At 45.3% G+C, this 20,009-nt stretch overlaps 1 protein-coding gene across 1 annotated transcript in view; it reads left to right on the top strand.

Annotated features, from left to right (window-relative positions):
* The window catches only part of LOC121635531 (kalirin-like), a 56,252-nt gene that overhangs the window by 21,236 nt on the left and 15,007 nt on the right, over nt 1-20,009 (top strand). Inside the window, exons 21-41 of the mRNA XM_041978733.1 lie at nt 22-141; nt 1,180-1,259; nt 1,616-1,754; nt 1,867-2,001; nt 2,939-3,101; nt 3,269-3,384; nt 4,750-4,872; nt 4,974-5,156; nt 5,242-5,366; nt 5,440-5,506; nt 5,605-5,714; nt 8,928-8,997; nt 9,084-9,173; nt 9,471-9,563; nt 10,129-10,240; nt 10,344-10,534; nt 11,569-11,670; nt 11,742-11,896; nt 12,721-12,823; nt 15,296-15,457; nt 15,540-15,735. Of these exons, the coding sequence (XP_041834667.1) occupies nt 22-141; nt 1,180-1,259; nt 1,616-1,754; nt 1,867-2,001; nt 2,939-3,101; nt 3,269-3,384; nt 4,750-4,872; nt 4,974-5,156; nt 5,242-5,366; nt 5,440-5,506; nt 5,605-5,714; nt 8,928-8,997; nt 9,084-9,173; nt 9,471-9,563; nt 10,129-10,240; nt 10,344-10,534; nt 11,569-11,670; nt 11,742-11,896; nt 12,721-12,823; nt 15,296-15,457; nt 15,540-15,735 (2,635 nt within the window). The remainder of the gene's footprint in view (nt 1-21; nt 142-1,179; nt 1,260-1,615; nt 1,755-1,866; nt 2,002-2,938; nt 3,102-3,268; nt 3,385-4,749; nt 4,873-4,973; nt 5,157-5,241; nt 5,367-5,439; nt 5,507-5,604; nt 5,715-8,927; nt 8,998-9,083; nt 9,174-9,470; nt 9,564-10,128; nt 10,241-10,343; nt 10,535-11,568; nt 11,671-11,741; nt 11,897-12,720; nt 12,824-15,295; nt 15,458-15,539; nt 15,736-20,009) is intronic.

The following is a 20,009-nucleotide window of genomic DNA, read 5'->3' as shown; positions in this document are numbered from 1 at the left end:
CCTCTCTTTGGCCTCCTTCAGGTCCTGGGCTGGATATCGGAGGGGGAGGTGATGCTGTCGTCCTGCATGTTGAACTCCAGCTGTCTGTCTGAAGCCGAGCAGCTGCAGAGGGAGCATGAGCGCCTCCAACAGGCCATAGAGGTCACTGCACTACACGTGTTTTCTAGGACTCTGTATTACAGATCGCCTGGTTTGATGCTTGTCCAGATCTTTTTTATCATTCCAGTAATGTGAAAACTGTATCAGCTGTTTCTGCTTCCGACTCTGAGAGCAAAGAAATGTGCAGCTTACCAGCTCAGCTAAAGAAAGTCCTGGGGGACTCCTGCTAGACTCTGAATACCTGGCTCTCATCCACAGGATGAGGCTGATGTGTCAGTCTGTCACTGAGGACAGAGGTTACCACGGCAACTGGACACAGATGAGGGCTTCATACACAGATTCCTTCTTCTCAGCTTGATACAGAGTTTCTGGCTTAAAGGGAAAAACTTGTGCTTGTCTTAAAATAGAACGTAGCCTAAAAACGATCAAAGGTGCTCTGTAGTGTTAGATCAGAAATACTATAAAGCAGATCTTCATCAGGGGGAGTGTTTGCTGTGGCTCACACACCCGATAAAATAAAATAAATAAAATAAAAATAGACAGAAATTAAAAAAGAAAAAATAAATATAAAGAATCAAAAAGAAGATGGTATAGGTAAATATATAAAAAAGATAAAAACAGAAAAAAAAGAAAAAGAAAAATAAGAATTATTTTTTTAAAATAAATAAGTAAATAAAATTTAAATTTTTTTTCAAAGAAATTAAAAAAAGAAACAAAAAAGCAACACCAAAACATCCAAGATCAATCTTTTATTGACCATGTGTTTAAAAGATTCAGAACTTTTTTATTTTACAAAATACATTTTATCGACTGTCAACATTTATCTGATTTTTTAAATTTAGTTTTATACTCATTTACTTCTATAAAGGCTAAAGTGCCTTTGATCATTTTGGCCACTTCTCTTTTTAACTTTAAACCAGAAGCTCTGCATCAATCTGAGAGGAAGTCAGTACACCTTAAGTTTAAAAACTGCACCAGCAGAGGTCACCATGAGGACCCAGACCTGCTTCCAGAGCCAGTGTTTTCTGATAAACAGAAGAGACTCAGAGGAATTAAGACTGTGGACATGTTGTCTTCCAGGCTCTCCTCCATGCTGACTCCCTGCAGAGGACCCATCAGGTGGCTCTGGCCCTGCAGCAGAGAGCAGAGCTGCTGGTCAGGTACGATTCTGTCTCTGTCACATCTCAACCGCCCAACCTGTACATGAAGGAGCCGGTGGGCGACAGCGGAGAGAAAAACTCCTTCCAGAAACCTCCAGCAGGTTTCTGTGGTAGTTAAATCAATGTTTCTTTTAAGACAAATGAAACAGCATCATTTTGTGCCGGTGCTTTAAGTCTAAGCTTATCCATCAGATGGTTGAGATGTTTCTATGCTAATGTCATTTAAAGTCAGTTTGCAGCAGTTTACAGGGAGTAAACCAGGCCTTGTGGTAATGTGGCTGTAACTACCCTAACCCAAAGGAAAGCAGAGGCATGCTTCCTGATCATAAACCCAGTCCCCCTCTACCCCCCTTCAGGTCAGGCCACTATGATCCAGATGCAGTGAGGTCTTGTGCCCAGACGGTGGCGCTGCACTGGCAGACTCTGATGCTGAGGATAGAGGACAGGCTCAAACTGGTCAACGCATCTGCCGCCTTCTACAGAACATCACAGCAGGTACACTGAGCAACCAGCAGAGGGCGCCAGACTCGAAGCTTAGGTACAATCAGCGGTTAGCCACGGTGTTTACATCTGCAGTGATCCTGTGCATCTACCTGCCTGTTTCCAGGTGTGTGGGGTCCTGGAGAGTCTGGAGCAGGAGTACCGCAGGGAGGAGGACTGGTGTGGAGGAGGGGAGAGGCAGCCGGAGCAGCTGGTGCCCCTCATCAACAAACACATGGAGCAGAAGGAGGCCTTCCTAAAGGTGAGGAGAACCAGAAAATTTTCACCATCAGTCGGTTCCAGGTTACGTAGCACCGAGTACTAAGTTAAGGTATAAGGGAAAAAAATCATCAGGGTGTTTTCTGAAGTTAGAATTCCTTTCATCATCTCCACTGTGGCATCAGGCTTGTTGCTAACATAGATGCTAAAACTAAGCTTACATTTTACAGCGGCTCATCTCTCCAGGTGTGTTTTAGGGTGGTTGAAGGTGGGTGTGATGGATCTTGCTTTAACGTTGCAGTTCGCTGGTCTTTTATGAAATTTTTACACCCAGAAGTTATGATGAAAGGTGGAGGTGTGCTCTCTGGGGCTGATGTAGTTTTTATTCATCTGTGTTTGTGTGACATCAGAGTTAAATCTGAGGAAATTAATCACATCCAGCAGACAGGAGTTCAGACAGAGAGGACTTCAGGAAGAAAAAATTACAAATGAAAGATTTTTCATGAGTCTCAAATCAGGAATCAGAGTCTGAAGTTAAAGGAGATGAGACATGCTCGAGTATCCCCTCTGCTCTGTAGGCAGCATCAGGGATCTGAACACCACCAGACAGATACCAGACTATCACTAAACCTGTTCGAAGCGCACTGCAGTGGTCGAGGCAGGTGACAACCTTTACCTGTAGCAGGAGGCATACTGAGTCAGATCTTTTCTTCTGTTTTGAAATGCATGGTAACACAACCATGTACTTATTGAGAAGAAGAAAAATGTTTTAAATTCTCTCTGTTGTGAGGGTTTCTAAGCATTCTTGGGGAGTCTCTTGAACAATCTGGTGTAATCGACTGGAAAAATTCAGGAAGTGTCTGGTGTTAATGTCCTTTAATGATCTCAAGTAGTCATTATTTCTCTTTATAATCACCTCAAGCCCATTAAATGTTCCATGTACTGATAGAGTCCCTAACAGTCTTCTTCTGTGGTGACAGGCCTGTACTCTGGCAAGGCGGAATGCTGAGGTTTTCCTCAAGTACATTCATCGCAACAGTGTTACCATGGCGAACATCTCCGGCCACAGCGTCACTGTCTCCGGAGTAACCGGGGTCACTGAGGTCACTGGGCACTCCAGGGTGCCTGAGCAACAAGTCAAAGGTGAACAAAAAACATGCTTCCACTCAAATGCTCACACGTGGTTTAGAGGGATCCTGGACTTCCAGTGGAGCCAGGATAGAGCCCTGAGGGACGCCACAGATGAATGATTTCTATATGCAGTCATTATGGTGGCGCTTTAACTGATACAAGTGTATCTGTGTGCTCAGGTATCCTGAGTGAGCTCCTCCAGAGGGAAAACAGAGTTCTTCATTTCTGGACTTTGAAGAAACGTAGACTGGATCAGTGCCAACAGTATCTGATGTTCCAGACCCACGCCCAACAGGTAGATGAGCCATCCACCGAACGATCAGCTAGAATTTTTTTTATTATAAAACTTGTGATTACTGTAAGTCATGAAACTGAATGAAAACGTTATAAAGTTAGAAATCTAGTGCCTCTAAGGTCTATTTTGGTCCCTTTGTAGTATTTCCATTGCCCATCCAAAAAAAGAGTCCCACTCTAACATGTTGTACCTCCTTTATCTCTGATTCCAGCAGCATTCTCTGTGGCATTGTTTCAATTAGATTCTATGTCACAACATTTATTTCCGATCAGAGTTGCATAAATTCTTCCCCAAGATCTTGTAGTGATGATGTAGTGATGTAGAGAATCAGACCTCCCACAGATCCCAAATATCCTCAATGGGGTTCAGGTCTGGACTCTGTGGTGAACAATCTATGTGTCTCCTGTTCCCTGAACCACTCTTTCACAGTCTGAGCCCCATGAATCCTGACACCGTGCCATCAGGGAAGATGGAATAACTTGTTCATTCAGTATATTCAGGTATCAGCAGACCTCATTCTTTGAACATATAATGTAGCTGAACCTAGACCTGAACCTAGACCTGACCAACTGCAGCAACTCCCGGTCATAGACTGCTCCCACAGGCTTGTACAGTAGCATTAGGCATGGTGGCTGCATCACTTCATCCTCCTCTCTTATTACTCTGGAATCGGGTAGACCTGGACTCATCAGACCACATGACGTTCTTCCATGGCTCCAGAGTCCAGTCTTTATGCTCCCTAGCAACCTGAAGCCTTTTTCTCTGTTAGCCTCACTGATTAGTGGTTTTCTTCTGGCTACACAGCTGTTCAGTCCCTTGAGTTCCTTCACATTGTTCATGTGGAAATGTTCTAACCTTCACTATTAAACATAGTCCTGAGTTCTACTGCTGTTTTTCTTCCATCTGGTTCCATCAAATGTTGAAGTGACCCCCGATCACCATCATTCAGGATGTTTTTCTGACCACATTTCTTCCTGGAAGACGATGGTTCCCCACCATCCTTCTAGTGTTTAATAATGCGTTAGACAGTTCTGAACCCAGTTTAGTAGTTTCTGCGTCTCATTAGATGTTTTCTCTGCTTGATGCCGACAATCTGACCCTTCTGAAACAGACCAACATTTTTTCCACGACCACGGATGTGTCTTTCCACATGGCTGTTTAAGAAACGAGAAGCTGCTCGTTGCATCAGTTGGGGTTAAATAACTTGTTCCAGCTGAAAGATCATCCACGCAGGAATCATCCAATGGGAGGCTCTTACTTGTTTCCTTGGATAAATTGATGTGATGACTTTTTTTTGGATGGGCTTTGTAGTTTTCAACAACTTTCTGAGCTACTACATATAAGCTACACTTATTTTCATTCCAGGCAATGGATTGGCTGCAGCAGTCAGGTGACCACTACCTGGCAACGCACACATCGCCGGGGGCAACAATGACTGAGACGCAGGATCTACTGAACCAACATAGAGAGTTCTGCATTTCTGCTAAGGTTGTTTTTTTGGGAGAGTTTCTGAATTCAACCAATCAGATTTACGATGTTTTTTTTCTGAGAGTTGTTAACCCACGATGCCTCATTACATCGTTTCTCAGCATACACAGGAGAAGGTTCACCTGCTAATCCAGCTAGCCGAAAGCATGCTGGCTAAAGGCCATGCCCACCGCACCGAGCTGCGCCGCTGCGTTTCCACGGTGGACAAACGTTACCGTGACTTCACCGTCAGGATGGGACAGTACCGCCACCTGCTGGAGGCAGCGCTGGGGGGATGCTCCCAGGTGAGGGGGTACACTGGGGCTTTCATTCCCTGGAGGCTGGAGCAGCTTGTACTGATGAGTGTGTGCTGTACGGTGTCCCCATCAGGACAATAAAGACTTGGAGCTGGAGCTGATCCCCAACAGTTTGTCGGACTCGGACCCTGAGGTCAACCTGTCAGACCCGAGTCACCAGGTCAGCGACGAGAAGAGACGCTCCGCCCGCAAGAAAGAGTGAGTAGAGGTTGTTTTATTGATAAAAGCAGCAGCAGCAGCTTGTTTTTCTAACACCTGTGTGTGTTGTCAGGTACATCATGGCTGAGCTCCTCCAGACAGAAAGAGTGTATGTCAGAGACCTGCAGGAGTGCATCGAGGTACAGCAAAGATGTGTTTCAGCCTGTAAACTGTAGGATGACATGGTGCTGTAATACTGCACAGCTCTTCCTGATGGTGACACTGTTTTCTGCTTCAGACGTACCTGTGGGAGATGACCAGTGGCTCAGAGGACATCCCGCCTGGCCTCACCAACAAGGACGATGTTGTGTTTGGAAACATTCAGGACATCTACGAGTTCCACAACAGGTACCACTAAATATACTGCAAATATGACAACATGAAGGAGTGAAAACATTGATGCATGCGCAACAAAACAAAAACATCTGGCACATCATGAGTTCCCTGAGAAATTGTATTTTAAAATGAACCACAGTCACACAAATCCAACACAAGTTCTACAAGAAGTGCAGAGTAATAATCTGCATTATTGCATCATCTATAACACCAACTCCACAAAACGCAGAACTCTGTGCAAAATGGAAATGAAACAGAACCTCATCAGGTCATATTTTATTCCCAGTAGAAGAACAACAACAACATGTCAGTTGATGGAACTGAGACATTTCACCATGTGATGGAAAATATGAGCTCATGGTGAATCTGATGCAGCAACACGTCTGGAAAAAGTAGTTCCAGGGTGATGTTCAGCATGGTGTAAAAAGTAGTTCCAGGGTGATGTTCAGCATGGTGTAAAAAGTAGTTCCAGGGTGATGTTCAGCATGGTGTAAAAAGTAGTTCCATGGTGATGTTCAGCATGGTGTAAAACGTAGTTCCAGGGTGATGTTCAGCATGGTGTAAAAAGTAGTTCCAGGATGATGTTCAGCACTGTGTAAAAAGTAGTTCCATGGTGATGTTCAGCATGGTGTAAAACGTAGTTCCATGGTGATGTTCAGCATGGTGTAAAAAGTAGTTCCACGGTGATGTTCAGCACGGTGTAAAAAGTAGTTCCACGTTGATGTTCAGCACGGTGTAAAAAGTAGTTCCAGGGTGATGTTCAGCATGGTGTAAAAAGTAGTTCCAGGGTGATGTTCAGCATGGTGTAAAAAGTAGTTCCAGGATGATGTTCAGCACTGTGTAAAAAGTAGTTCCATGGTGATGTTCAGCATGGTGTAAAAAGTAGTTCCATGGTGATGTTCAGCATGGTGTAAAAAGTAGTTCCACGGTGATGTTCAGCACGGTGTAAAAAGTAGTTCCATGGTGATGTTCAGCACGGTGTAAAAAGTAGTTCCAGGGTGATGTTCAGCTTGTTGGAAAAAGTAGTTCCAGGGTGATGTTCAGCATGGTGTAAAAAGTAGTTCAAGGGTGATGTTCAGCTTGTTGGAAAAAGTAGTTCCAGGGTGATGTTCAGCATGGTGTAAAAAGTAGTTCAAGGGTGATGTTCAGCTTGTTGGAAAAAGTAGTTCCAGGGTGATGTTCAGCATGGTGTAAAAAGTAGTTCAAGGGTGATGTTCAGCACGGTGTAAAAAGTAGTTCCAGGGTGATGTTCGGCACGGTGTAAAAAGTAGTTCAAGGGTGATGTTCAGCATGGTGTAAGAAGTAGTTCCAGGGTGACGTTCTGCACGTCTGGAAAAAGTAGTTCCACGGTGATGTTCAGCATGGTGTAAAAAGTAGTTCCAGGGTGATGTTCAGCATGGTGTAAGAAGTAGTTCCAGGGTGACGTTCTGCACGTCTGGAAAAAGTAGTTCCACGGTGATGTTCAGCATGGTGTAAAAAGTAGTTCCAGGGTGATGTTCAGCATGGTGTAAGAAGTAGTTCCAGGGTGACGTTCTGCACGTCTGGAAAAAGTAGTTCCACGGTGATGTTCAGCATGGTGTAAAAAGTAGTTCAAGGGTGGTGTTCAGCATGGTGTAAAAAGTAGTTCAAGGGTGATGTTCAGCATGGTGTAAGAAGTAGTTCCAGGGTGACGTTCTGCACGTCTGGAAAAAGTAGTTCCACGGTGATGTTCAGCATGGTGTAAAAAGTAGTTCCAGGGTGATGTTCAGCATGGTGTAAGAAGTAGTTCCAGGGTGACGTTCTGCACGTCTGGAAAAAGTAGTTCCACGGTGATGTTCAGCATGGTGTAAAAAGTAGTTCCAGGGTGGTGTTCAGCATGGTGTAAAAAGTAGTTCCAGGGTGGTGTTCAGCACGGTGTAAAAAGTAGTTCCAGGGTGATGTTCTGCACTGTGTAAAAAGTAGTTCCAGGGTGGTGTTCAGCAGGTGTAGCATCTTCTTCTTCTAACATGTCTGGAAACATCTGGGAAGTGAGGAGACCAGTTGCTGGAGTTTTAGGAGAGGAATGTTGTCCCATTCTGATCTGATGCAGGATTCTAGCTGCTCTACAGTCCTGGACCTTGGTTGCTGGATTTCTGCTTCCATGAAGCTCCAGATGTTGTGTACTGGTGAAAGGTCTGGACTCCAGGCAGGCCAGTTCAGCAGCCGGACTCTTCTCCTGTGAAGCCATGCTGCTGTGATGGATGCAGGATGTGGTTCAGCATCGTCTTGCTGAAATCTGCAAGGTCTTCCCTGAAAGAGACGTTGTCTGGATGGGAGCAGATGTTGCTCTAAAGCCTCCATGTACTTTTCAGCATTGATGGAGCTTCACAGATGTGGAAGCTGTCCACGCCATAGACACTAATGCAGCGTCATCCCATCAGAGATGCAGCTTTTCACCTGTCCACTGATAACAAGCTGGATGCTCCCTCTCCTCTTTAGTCTGCAGGACACGCCGTCCATGCTTTCCACAAACTACTTCACATCTTCATCCAGGTTTCCACTTTGCCTCAGACCCTTTTAAATGAGCTTTGGTCCAGAGAAGACGGAAGAAGCTGGTTCTGGATCCTGTTCACATCTGGCTTCTTCTCTGCATGATGGAGCTTTAACCTGCATTTGTGGGTTTCAGGGTGAACTGCGTTCGCAGATAGCGGTTTCTGGAAGTCTTCCTGAGTCCATGCAGTGGTTTCCAGTAGAGAATCATGTCTGCTTTTAATGCAGAAGATCACCAGCATCCAGCCTGGTCCCCAACACACAGAGATTCCTCCTGATCCTCTGAATCTTCTGATGATATTCTACACTGTAGATGGTGGATCTTCAAAGTCTGAGGAACATTTTTCTGAAATTTTTCCAGTTTTAGATCCAGTTAGTCTCCGATTGGTGAACCTCTGTCCATCTTTCCATCTGAGAGACTCTGCCTCTCTGAAATGCTCCTTTTATACCCAGTCATGTTAATTTTACTGTTACATGTGACATGTTACTTACTATCAGCTCATATTTTCCATCACATAATGAAATGTCTCAGTTTCACCATCTGACATGTTGTTGATCTTCTACTGGGAGTAAAATATGGATGGAGGAGATTTATAAATCCTTCTGTTTTCATTTACACAGATTTTAGAACCGGTGTTGTACATCATGAAGTCGGCTTGTTAGTTTGTTCCTGCAGATCATTTTCAGTGAAGTAATGCAGAACTTTGTGTTTGTCAGTATTTTCCTGAAGGAGCTGGAGAACTACGAACAGCTTCCTGAGGACGTGGGACACTGCTTCGTTACCTGGGTAACCAGAGCTGCTCGGCCTTATTTCTATGAAAACCTGCATCACAGAGCAGAAGCCTAAATCTGTCTGTGGTTTCATCTCTTCAGGCTGATAAGTTCCACATGTATGTGACGTACTGCAGGAACAAACCGGACTCCAGTTTACTGATCCAGCAACACGGCGTGGGATTTTTCGAGGTCATTTTAAACCCTTTTTATTTAGCTTAGGTCTGACCCTCCTGGACTCAGTCTTTGACTACATGAGTACAGCATCTCACAGCTTCTGAGATGGAGATTTACAGTCCAGACGGAGGGGAGTCTAGTCCAGAGGCAGGTTTTGGATCTAACAGGGAATTAACACGACCAAGTCTGAAATCAGACTCCTGGCAAAACTGGACTAAGTCGGTGCTCAGCCAGCCAGTCATTTAAAGATGCTGTCCTGCAGGTCCTGATCTTACCCTGCTGAATAATAACCTGTTCATTTTGTGTTTGCAGGAGGTCCAGAGGAGACACGCTTTAGCAAACTCCATCTCCTCAGCTCTCATTAAACCAGTCCAGAGGATCACCAAATACCAGCTTCTGCTCAAGGTGAACACACTGTTCACTCAGAACATGAGGTCCAGAGACTCTGGGATCAGAACGGCTTCTGTTTTTCTCTCTTCTGTTTGTAAAAAACAACTCTGAGGGATTTTAAAGAGAGCAGCTTCCAGTCTGACGCAGTGTGTGTGGAGCCGGCAGGACTCGGGGTGTGTGCCGGGAATACTGAAAGAAAAACCGTCTGAAAACTTTCTGTAATCTGAGCTGGAGGCTGAAGCTGCCATCTACACTACTACAAACAAGTCCTGGTCTTGGACCAGAAGACAAGTCCCTGATTCCACTGCCAGACCAAATATCATTACCCTCAGACACAGCACATCTGATGATGCTGAAAGTCATTTTCTGTTGCTCTGTTGGTGGCGTGTCCTCGTGTGGTTGCCACGGCGACCTGGGCGAATCCTTCTCTCTAGTCCAGGACAGACCTGCCAGATTGCATGTTACATGCTAATGGTGCAGCCAGCAGGAAACTAGAAAATGATGCTGACTGTCGTCTCACAGTTTTAGTCTAGAAACAGATTTGTCCTGGTGTCTGCCTGATCACCATGTGTGTTTGCAGGAGCTGCTGGCCTGCTGTGAGGAGGGTAAAGGGGAGATAAAGGAAGGCCTGGATGTGATGCTGAGCGTCCCGAAGAGAGCAAATGATGCGATGCATGTCAGCATGTTGGAAGGTAGACCTTAGCTAAACATTTCAGACCACGTTTCTTCAGGTTCTGTCTCTCTGGTCTCTGGTATGAAATAATATCACCTGTCCTCCATGTGATGCACCGGCAGGTCTGGAGGAAGGTTTGGAGGTGCAGGGCGAACTCCTCCTGCAGGACTCCTTCCTGGTCTGGGAGCCGAAATCTCTGATCAGAAAGGGACGAGACCGACACCTTTTCCTCTTCGAGCTGTCGCTCATCTTCAGCAAGGAGATGAAAGACTCGTCTGGACGGACCAAATACCTCTACAAGAGCAGGCTGAGGGTAGCTCGCAGCTTTAAACACAGACTAAAACCAAATAAATAGCGAATATAAAAAAATTGACATGAAAGTAAAACTTTATCTTTTAGATGTGATTATTTTAGGTCTTTATTCTGTTTCTAAAGGCAAACTTCTTCATTGAATCTACAACCACAATTTCAAACAGTTGAATCACTGTGGAAAACATAAATCCGATCAGATCATATTTTATTTCTAGTAGAAGGTCAACAACATGAAACTGGTTCACCAATCTGAGACAAACTGGATCTAAAATTGGAAGAATTTCAGAAAAATGTTCCTCAGACTTAGACGATCCACCATCTACAGTGTAGAATATCATACAGAATCAGAGAATCAGGAGGAATCTCTGTGCAAAAGCTCATTTAAAACGGTCTGAGGCAAAGTGGAAACCTGGATGAAGATGTGAACTAGTTTGTGGAAAGCATGGACGGCGTGTCCTGCAGACTAAAGAGGAGAGGGAGCATCCAGCTTGTTATCAGTGGACAGGTGAAAAGCTGCATCTCTGATGGGATGGGGCTGCATTAGTGCCTATGGCGTGGGCAGCTTCCACATCTGTGAAGCTCCATCAATGCTGAAAAGTACATGGAGGTTTTAGAGCAACATCTGGAACTACTGTTTTTTAGACGTGTTGCTGCATCAGATTCACTATCAGCTCATATTTTCCATCACATGGTAAAATGTCTCAGTTTCACCATCTGACATGTTGCTGATCTTCTACTGCGAATAAAAAATGACCTGATGAGATTTATAAATCTGGGTTTATTTATTGTTTTAACTGTAGTATTTGAGGAGACTGAATTAATACTGAATGAGGTGTAACTTGAACTACTGAAGACTGTGTGAACATTAAGCATAAAGCCAGGGGATGCTTCAGGTGACTTGTTCACGAGGACGTGCTCCTGCTGTTGGTCTACAAAGGTAACTCAGTCCTCATAAGCTGGCGAGGGAACAGGTCCAGGTCCAGCTAAACTAGTCTAAAACTGAAATCTAAAGTAAAACTACTGTTTCTGTGTCAGACGTCTGAGCTGGGTGTGACAGAGCACATAGAAGGAGATCCCTGCAAGTTCGCCCTGTGGGTTGGACGAACACCCACCTCCGACAACAAGACTGTCCTGAAGGTACGTGCACACCTGTTATTAACATTCGTTTACATTTAAACCTCTTGCTCATGTCTTTATCTGTTTCTCAGGCGGCATCGTTGGAGCTGAAGCAGGAGTGGGTTCGCAGTATCCGACAGGTGATCCAGGAGAGGCGGGGTCACCTGCGGGGGGCACTGAGGGAGCCCATCCCCCTCCCCAAGACACCCAACCCCACCCTGGGACGACAGCGCAGCATCACCCGCAGGTCAGGAGACACAACTGTGATTAAGATTAATGAAGTGTGTCAGAATCTGGAATAATAACAGGCCTACCGTGTGATCACATGACCTGCCCACCCTGATCAATTTTGAACACTCTGGCAAAGATATGCTGTTATAATTGAGCCAGTAAATAGTTTAACATTGTCTTGCTGAAATTCCCCAGCACACAGAGATTCCTCCTGATTCTCACTTGTTTATATCATACTCTCTGCACTAAATTCCTGGTTTAAACACCACCATGGTAAACACTGCACAGCACAGAACTTGCGCGGATTCCAAGAAAAAACTTAGGACACTTTGTAAAATGTAAATAAAAACACAATAAATGATTTAGCCGGGACGCATGGAAAACCTGCAGGATTGTGGCTCTTGAGGACCGTCGTTGACCACCCCTGTTCTACACTGTAGATGTTTGAGCTTCAGAGGCTGAGGAATATTTTTCTGAAATTCTTCCAGTTTTACATCCAGTTTGTCTCAGATTGGTGAACCTCTGTCCATCTTTCCATCTGAGAGACTCTGCCTCTCTGAAATGCTCCTTTTATACCAGTCATGTTACTGACCTGTTACCAGGTAACCTGGTTAGTTTCAAATGCTCCTCCAGGTGTTTCTGGTTTGTACCAGTTACTTTTCCAGCCTTTTGTTGCATCAGATCTGTTGCTCTAATAAAACCTGGATTCTCCATTAACAGAATAGCTGATAAATAAAATGAATTTAAGTTTTGATTCTTAAAAACGTCCATAAAACCAAAGGACTCGGGTATAAGTGAATACTTACATGTGACGTGTCCCCACACCTGTGTCGTTTCCAGGGAGACGAGCGAGGACGCAGACAGTCTGGGTGATGCCAGCAGTCAGCCCGACACCGTCTCCATCGCCTCCAGGACGTCTCAGAACACCGCCGACAGCGACAAGGTGAACACACACACACACGAACACACATGAGCACACTGCACTTTCAGAGGGGTGTGTGGGTATGACCTCATCGCAGCTGCAGCTGGATGGGTGTGTGTGTTTTGGTGTGTGTCTGAGGGAGTTTCCTCTGCTCAGACTCCGAGAAGCTTTAACGTCTCCGCTCTGCTGACGAGGTACGTTTGTTTTTATTTACCTGCTGCGGGGGGGGGGGGTTAGCAGCCGTGACCTCTGATGTGCTGACGGCGAGCTACGGTCCCTTAGTTCTGTTCAGAGCCTGGAAACTTCAGCACGATGGACGAACATGTCCTGAGACATGAAACATGGTGAAAATGTGTCTGAAGAGATCAGGGCTGACACGTTCAGAAGATCCTGGAGCTCAGAGAAGTAGAGACAGCTGAGCCCGGACCGGCCGACGGGACGAGCGGGACATTTCCCTGAGGCTCTACATCAGTGCGGCTGATTGGCCGTCCTGGTTCTGGCATCCACACACAAACAAAATGATTTGTTCTATTAGCCTTTACTAACAGGCTCACGCCGATCGATCAGTAGCCTGATTAAGATTAAAGATTAACCAACACGAGCAAAGCAGGCGGAGCTGGAACAGCTGAGAGGACAAGCTGATGGAGGGAAGGGGAGCAGAGAGGAGCCTTCCCAGAAATAGAAGAAGTTCAGGATGAGAGTTCTGGTTGTTCCATTCCCACCAGCAGCAGCAACAGACGGGCTAATAAATCCAGGATCCAGGTGAGACGGCCGGAGAAGAGCTGCAGGTTTATAACACGACACCTGATTTCCTGCTGTCGTAGAAAAAACGTTGATGCTTGGTCTGTACACAGGTCCACATCTGTCCACGTCTGTCCACGTCTGTCCACATCTGTCCAGCTCAGAAACAGCTGGAAAATGAGCCAATGAGGAACATTTATTAGTCCAGGTTAAAAGCTGATCAGGAAGACTAAATCAGTGTGTTTGTCTGGTTGTAAATGATGTGATTCCAGCTTTATAAACTTGTTGGGTAAATATCATTAATGTGTAATAATTAATTTATCCTGTTTTAATGTCATCATTAATACAGCACTCCAGTTTTTACTGTAGGACTGAGCCTTTCGCCGAGAGTAGAGGACAAAAACATGGACTAGTGGTTTCTAGTTTGATGGGAATGTTGGTCTAGAATAATGAGCTGTGGTGATTACTTAGTCCATGTGTGTGTGCACGTTCTCTTGCACAAGTGTGAGCATGTGCATGCAGTATATGAGCTGGGGGCCTTTGACTCCCAGCCTGACTTGTCCCAGTCCGGCCCTGGAGACAGCAGGTTGCAGCACTTCTGCTCTCCCTCCTCCAATCACGAGGAAGAAGGGAGTAAAAATGAAAAATGAAATAGAAAAATACCTGAAAAATACTAAAATTTATTGTCAAAAACATATAAAAATCAACCAATACATAAAATTAAAAACATTTCTACAAATGCCGTTAAAAAAGAATTAAAATGTTCCTGAGGACATTTAAGCGTCTTAAAGCTGTTTCTTAAAATAACCGAAAAAAGCTAAAAAAAAGATAAATAATTAAAATCATTCTGATAGAAATCAAGAAGAAAAAAAAAGAAAAAATAGAAATAATAAAAATTCCATGAGTCAAAATAAACTAACTTGAATTATTTACACACACACACACACACACACACACACACACACACACACACACACATATATATATATATATATGGTGTTAAAGTTGTTAAATACTGTAAAACAGATGTATTTTCCAATAAGAAAATTTAATTAATGAAAAAATATAAAATTCCTTTGAGACAGAAACAAATTAAATACGCTAAAATTTAAAAGTGTATTAAAAATTTTATTTAAATTTAATAAAAAACAGAACAATAGAAAGTTTCTCCTAAAACATTTTACTGAAACCAAATTAAAGAGAAATTAAGAATAAACAGTGAGGCTAATTTAAATTTAAAACCATTATTTAGAACAGACAGGTCCGCGTTCTTGTGGCTGACCCCAGCCAGGGATCAGGTCCGTGTTTGCTGACTGGGACCGGGTCCGGTTCCTGCAGTCCCGCCTCTGGGGAAGGAAAAGCTCGTCCTTCCCGCCAGCTCAGCGTTGGTCTGGACGAAGCAGGGCTCCTCTGGACCAGGACCACAGCTGGCTTACATTAACTGGGAAACTCCCTCTTCTCCCTGCGGACCCTGACAGAGGGAGGGTTCCTCCCCCCAGCTGGAGCCCATGTGCTCGGGTTCACTATCAGTCAGCACGGAGTCGGCAGTAACCACGGCAACCTGGTCTCATTGTCCGCATCACATGATGGACCAGTGCAGCAGGAGGGCGCGTGGCTTACAGGTTTATACTGCATGTTGTGGCTGATCAGATACTGATCGTGCAGCTGATCTGATTGGAACTTTTTCTTCATGATGATGAGCATCCTGACTGGGTGATGATGATGGTGATGATGATGATGATGTGTCTGCAGCTGTCTGGAGGCTGTGAGTTAGTGGTGGTGCTGCTGGACTTCGCCGCCGGCGGACCAGGAGAGCTCGGTGTTCGCTGCGGTCAGACGGTGGAGCTGGTGGAGCGCTCGGCGGACCGGCCCGGGTGGTGTCTGGTCAGGACTACGGATCAGACGCCCCAGCAGGTAACCGCTACTGCGAGGGTATAAGAAAAGGGGGAGACACGCCTCTGCTTCACCTGTCTGAAACCACTCTGTTTCCTCACAGGAGGGTCTGCTGCCCATGAGCGCCCTCTGCCTGTCACACTCCCACAGTGCAGCCGACATGGAGGGGCTCATCCCGGCCTCCACCACATCCTCAAGCACCTCCTCCACCTGCACCACCACATCCTCTTCCTGCAACTCCTCCTCCACCACCACCACCTCCACCTCTAATTCCTCCTCTGCCGTTAGCACTGGGAAGGGTGAGTATCCAGATTACATCTGTCTTACTAGCGGGACTTGTTACCACACACAGCTGACAGATGCTAGTGATGCATCTCAGAGAAGCTTCTAGAAACACAAGATTCTGAATCCAGTAAAACATTGAAGTAGACGGTTTTGTTCTCAGGCTGCTGCAGCCACGAGGACAACATGCGTCTTCCCGTTTAAACATCCTCATTTCTAAACATCCTCAGTGTGAGCGCTGTACTGTTGTGATGTCCCACTTCCTGTCTCTCCCTCTCTGTCCCCATAAATATTTAAATCCATGTTTGTAAAGACCCTCAGGTCTTGTCCTGCAGCTGAATATGAAATATGTAAAGCATTTAGTCTCGTTTGCATCAACATCAGACTTTTTTCAGACAAGTCGACACATTCCAGACCGATCTGACTAAACCGGTTTATGGCAGGAGAGTCTGCTTCAGATCCACTGGTTCCACTGGAATTAAACTAAACATACGACCCTTAAAGGTCCAGTGTGTAGAATTACTGACATCTAGTGGTAAAGATGGGTATAGCACAGCTGTGAATGTACGGTGGCTGTCAGTGGCCAAACTTCTTCCAGACATAAAGATGTTTTCATGTGTGATGGATCCAGCGACCTCAGGTGCAGCGATGACTGCCCTACAGGTAACTACATGTGTCTTCTTCTATGGTGCTTTTGATGTCTTACTGATCCCAAACGGAGCTCTAGCTCCTACCAGACAAAGCTGCTACTGAAGGTTTAAAGCTTCACACTCAGTTGTTTGTCCATTCAGAGACACCGTAGTAAGATTGGTGGCAGCTGCCATGTATGTGGACCCATGGTGAGTAGACATGCTTCACTCTAAGAGAGTAAAAACAAGTTATTTTAGTGAATAGATTAGATACCAATAGAAACATAGATGTTATTGATAGATGACATTTTTCTTTATTGGTCTTTGGTTGTGTTCTTCCGGAAGGGTAATATCTGACCCGCCCCGTCCTACTCTGTGGGGACCTTTCCTTTGGGGTGCCAATCTAACCGATCTGACCTCTAAAGGGTGGAGCTTGACACGTTAATCAGCTGAAAAAACAGTCACTTCCTGTGCGACCTGGTGTAATAACAAAGCAGGAACGGCTCCGTGTTCAGAGCAACACATTTTCTTTTTGTTGATTCAAATGGCGTCACGAAGGACCGCCAAGAAGCAAGAACACAAACTGGTGGATGATGCCATCCTCCTCCTCTGTTTCTGAGTGGTGTTTTGGTTCTACTTTAAGGAAGGCGCTGCGATGGTGTCATGTTATTACGTAGCTCAGGCATCTATCGCTACCTGGCTGATACTCTGCCTCTCAGGTAAGGTTTGGGTTGGCTGTGGAAACACAACAAGATGATAGCTTATAACCGTCCCGTCCCAATGCCCACCCGTTGGTGGGAACAAGGCTTTACGTACGTAATGGGTCAGTCCATTTCAAACGTTGTCATACGTCACCACCTTCACACTTCCATGTGTCTTTTACGTTGCCATGGTTATGAAGTCAGTTCATCCACTAGTGGGCAGTATAAAGTTGTTTGCCTGACATCTCTACAGCTCTTGTCTTCGACGTCGTCCTCTTCTACTTCTTGTTCCTCTTCTTCTTCTCTGGTTTGTTCCTTTCACTGGTCATGTGTAAGGGTGGGCAACATGTCGAGTGTACTCGATGTATCCCGAGAAGTTTTTCATAAGATATAGACAAATGGCTATATCGCAAACATCGAGTATAAACTTTTTTTAAGCGTTTCAGGAGAGACAGGAAGAAGAATTAAGCCAAGGAGTATGCAGCTAGCTAGCTAGTTTATGAGCGTTAAGAGATAGAAGCTAAATGTGAGACGTCCATTTTAAGCAGTAATTTGCCTCAGAAACAACGAGAATGACGAGGAGACGAATTTTTCAGCTATTCGTGTTTCCTGATGGACATGAAGTTCTTAGTACACCGGAGCAGAAAACATGTCCAACTGCTCATTTCAACAGACTTTACTATTAAAGCAGATATTTTTGTCTGTTTCACAGGTGGTTATGCAACAGTCTGCAACGCGCTGTGTGCTGGTGGGAGGGTAGCTCACCTGTGTGCACGTGTCAAACGCGACGTAATTACATGTCAACATGAGAAAAAGATAAAACCAGGCTGTTTAGTTTTTCTAATAAAAGTAAAAAAAACATGTTTTAGAAGAAAGGGAACCCTGGATTACTGCTTCAGTGATCTGCTGGAAAACAGAAAAAGCCTAAATAAGAAGAAAATATTTTAATATAAAATAACTGGATGAAAACATATACAAGATATTAAATGAGTAATTACAGAAAATAAAATAAACTTGAAGTTCTATGGGTGGTGGGGGTTGATGTTGGCCCATAGAAAACTGGTTTTATTAAGTTTAAAAAAATCACAGCGAAGTTAAATTTAGCAGAGTTTACTTAAATCCTACTGGTGGTGTTTTATGCTGATAATGTTAAAATCATCATTTACAGAGTTTTAGAGGAGGTTTCAAAACATCGAGATATATATCATGTAACAGGATAAGGCTAAAAAACATCGGGATATCAGTTAAAGGCCGTATCACGCTGCCCTAGTCACGTCCGCTATCCTGCCTACCCTGTGGTTTCTGGCGGTTTTTCTCCGTTTGCTGCTTCAAACTACTGATCCACAAGAAAACACACCAAATACTCGTATAAACGAGGCAGGAGACAGAAGAAAGTGTCCGTCAGTCTTCGTATCCGTCCGTCTGCGTCTCCATCCGTCTGCGTATCCGTCCGTCTTTTTATCCGTCCATCTGCGTATCCGTCCGTCTGCGTATCCGTCCGTCTTTTTATTTGTCCATCTGCGTATCCGTTTGTCTGCGTATCCATCCGTCTTCGTATCCGTCCGTCTGCGTATCCGTTTGTCTGCATAGCCGTCCGTCTGCGTATCCGTTTGTCTTTTTATCCGTCCATCTGCGTGTCCGTCTGCGTATCCGTCCGTCTTTTTATTTGTCCATCTGCGTATCCGTTTGTCTGCGTATCCATCTGTCTTCGTATCCGTCCGTCTGCGTATCCGTTTGTCTGTGTATCCGTCCGTCTGCGTATCCGTTTGTCTGCGTATCCGTCCGTCTGCGTATCCGTTTGTCTGCGTATACGTTTGTCTGCGTATCCATCCGTCTTCGTATCCGTTTGTCTGCATATCCGTCAGTCTGCGTATCCGTTTGTCTGCGTATCCGTTTGTCTGCGTATCCATCCGTCTTCGTATCCGTCCGTCTGCGTATCCGTTTGTCTGCGTATCCGTCCGTCTTTTTATCCGTTTGTCTGCGTATCCGTCCGTCTGCGTATCTGTCCGTCTGCGTATCCGTCCGTCTGCGTATCTGTCCGTCTGCGTATCCGTTTGTCTGCGTATACGTTTGTCTGCGTATCCATCCGTCTTCGTATCCGTTTGTCTGCATATCCGTCAGTCTGCGTATCCGTTTGTCTGCGTATCCGTTTGTCTGCGTATCCATCCGTCTTCGTATCCGTCCGTCTGCGTATCCGTTTGTCTGCGTATCCGTCCGTCTTTTTATCCGTTTGTCTGCGTATCCGTCCGTCTGCGTATCTGTCCGTCTGCGTATCCGTCCGTCTGCGTATCTGTCCGTCTGCGTATCCGTTTGTCTGCGTATCCGTCCGTCTTTTTATTTGTCCATCTGCGTATCCGTCCGTCTTCGTATCCGTCCGTCTGCGTATCCGTTTGTCTGCGTATCCGTCCGTCTGCGTATCCGTCCGTCTGCATATCCATCCATCTGCGTATCTGTCCGTCTGTGTATCCGTCCTCTGCGTATCCGTCCGTCTGCGTATCCGTCCGTCTGCTTATCTGTCCTCTGCGTATCCGTCCGTCTGCATATCCATCCATCTGCGTATCTGTCCGTCTTTGTATCCGTCCATCTGCGTATCCGTCCGTCTGCATATCCATCCATCTGCGTATCCGTCCGTCTGCTTATCTGTCCTCTGCGTATCCGTCCGTCTGCATATCTATCCATCTGCGTATCTGTCCGTCTTTGTATCCGTCCATCTGCGTATCCGTCCGTCTGCATATCCATCCATCTGCGTATCCGTCCGTCTGCTTATCTGTCCTCTGCGTATCCGTCCGTCTGCATATCCGTCCGTCTGCGTATCCGTCCTCTGCGTATCCGTCCTCTGCGTATCCGTCCTCTGCGTATCCGTCCGTCTCCAGCATAAATGACCTGTAAAGAAACAAAGTAAAGGAACTACCTGTTGCTGTAGTTCAGCATTTTTCTTTGCAGTGATGTTATTTTGTTTGG

Source organism: Melanotaenia boesemani, chromosome 24 (genome assembly GCF_017639745.1).
Source record: "Melanotaenia boesemani isolate fMelBoe1 chromosome 24, fMelBoe1.pri, whole genome shotgun sequence".
NCBI classification, from domain to species: domain Eukaryota; kingdom Metazoa; phylum Chordata; class Actinopteri; order Atheriniformes; family Melanotaeniidae; genus Melanotaenia; species Melanotaenia boesemani.
This window is presented reverse-complemented; position numbering and strand designations above follow the sequence as displayed.